Source organism: Anoplophora glabripennis, unplaced genomic scaffold (genome assembly GCF_000390285.2).
Source record: "Anoplophora glabripennis isolate ALB-LARVAE unplaced genomic scaffold, Agla_2.0 scaffold578, whole genome shotgun sequence".
Taxonomy (NCBI): domain Eukaryota; kingdom Metazoa; phylum Arthropoda; class Insecta; order Coleoptera; family Cerambycidae; genus Anoplophora; species Anoplophora glabripennis.
The window spans coordinates 7,698-9,330 of NW_019416679.1; the positions used below are offsets into that span (position 1 = coordinate 7,698).

A 1,633-nucleotide genomic window follows, 5' to 3' on the forward strand; every position below is an offset into this window, starting at 1 on the left:
GACATTTAAATTTGTGCATAAACATAAAATTGATTGTCGATCAAATGTTAATAAATTTTATAATTTTATAATAAATTATAAAGTTAAGTTACTGGATCTTGTGTATATAAAATTCTGCGATGATTCTGCCAGAGACGAATTTCTCTTCTACAATAATTGAAACATAACCTTTATTTCATAATTTGTTTCTATCTAAAGCAATTGATTTTGATTATAAACCAATACACAAACGTTCCTGAAATTATGGTTTAGAAATAAGGCATTGAAAACTAAAATTTAGAAGCACTAAATGTTTACTTTAGCTTTTTAGCTACTTTTTTTTAGCCTACATTTATGATATAATCCAGATGTAATGACTGTAAACAGAAGACAGATGGATCGTTCGCTGGAAATTAGAAAACTCTCCCCAAGATACATAAGGGAGTTGGCTCAGATACTGGAAACTCATGAATTGTGGAAGAGACTAATGTCAATTATACCAAAGACACTGGAAAAGTTTAATTTCGTGTGTAATGTTACCTTAGATAATCCCCACAAATATAATTCAGAACATTTTAAGTAATGCATCTTAAAACTTTTGAAAAAGATGAAGTTTATCAATAGTTTTTTTTTAGGTTAATAGAGAATGCATCGGAAAGGTACAGGAGAGCTTGTACTGAAATATTGCTGGACGAATGGGGAACATCAGGCAGATTGAGACCGGTTCTAGGTCATTTGCTGTACCTCTTAACACAAGCAAAATTGTTTCGAGCTGCGGATTACATTGCTGTGGATCTCCTAAAACAGGAGAAACATCAAAGACCAAGCACTGGCCCAGAAGCTTTGATACCAATAGTATTATCTGAGCCTGCAAAACAGAAGGATAAACATCTGGAAGAGGTTGAAAGATCATTGGATCAAATCGGTTACCTTGATTCTGCGTTGATGTTAATTAGAACTAATTCCGAGAAGGCGGCTAGACATCAAAATGTGCCTTCAGTGATATCACAAATAGTTATAAGTCCCGATATCGATGAAGACAATCATGGACCACAGTTCTCTGTGCCACTCGTCGTGCAAAGGGAAAGAATCGATTCAGACATAAATAATGACTCTGATATGATGAAATTTTCGACAGGATCTCAGTCAACAACCAGCCAAAATTTGAACGAAACAAAAAATAGGCCTGAAATATCACAATTACTTAACGAATCACCGGAACTGTCCAATATGATAGAATTTTCATCAGAGACGGTGTCAAGTGGTAGCATCAATGAGATTGAATGTGATAGACCTGAGATTTCTCAGCTGCTTAATGGGGTGTCAGAGTCAAACTTACCAAATTTCGATATGATGAATNTTATTATAAAAAAAATTTGTTATTGAATGAATTTGATTAATGCTTATGTCAAAATTTTGTTGAACGCCTTTTTGTAAGATAATTTATGGATTCTATAATTACCTGTTATGCTTATAAATAATTTTAGAGCCTGTACTCCTATCTTCAGGGAAGCGGTTCACTTTATAAACACTTTGTATACAAGTATGATTGACACTTATGTTGAAATAGTTTTTTATGAGAATGATTTAAATTTTTAATGTTGTTCAATACTTAATTCTTTCTATATATGATTTAGTTTTGAATAGAAATGTA

The 1,633-nt window shown here is 32.5% G+C and overlaps 1 protein-coding gene across 1 annotated transcript; it reads left to right on the plus strand.

The window, feature by feature from the left end:
- Nucleotides 1-352: 352 nt before the first annotated feature.
- LOC111691831 (protein Tube-like) lies at nucleotides 353-1,365 on the plus strand. Its single transcript, XM_023455230.1, has 2 exons — nucleotides 353-558; nucleotides 615-1,365. Exons 1-2 carry the CDS (start codon nucleotides 353-355, stop codon nucleotides 1,363-1,365), a joined length of 957 nt encoding a protein of 318 aa, XP_023310998.1.
- Nucleotides 1,366-1,633: the final 268 nt, after the last annotated feature.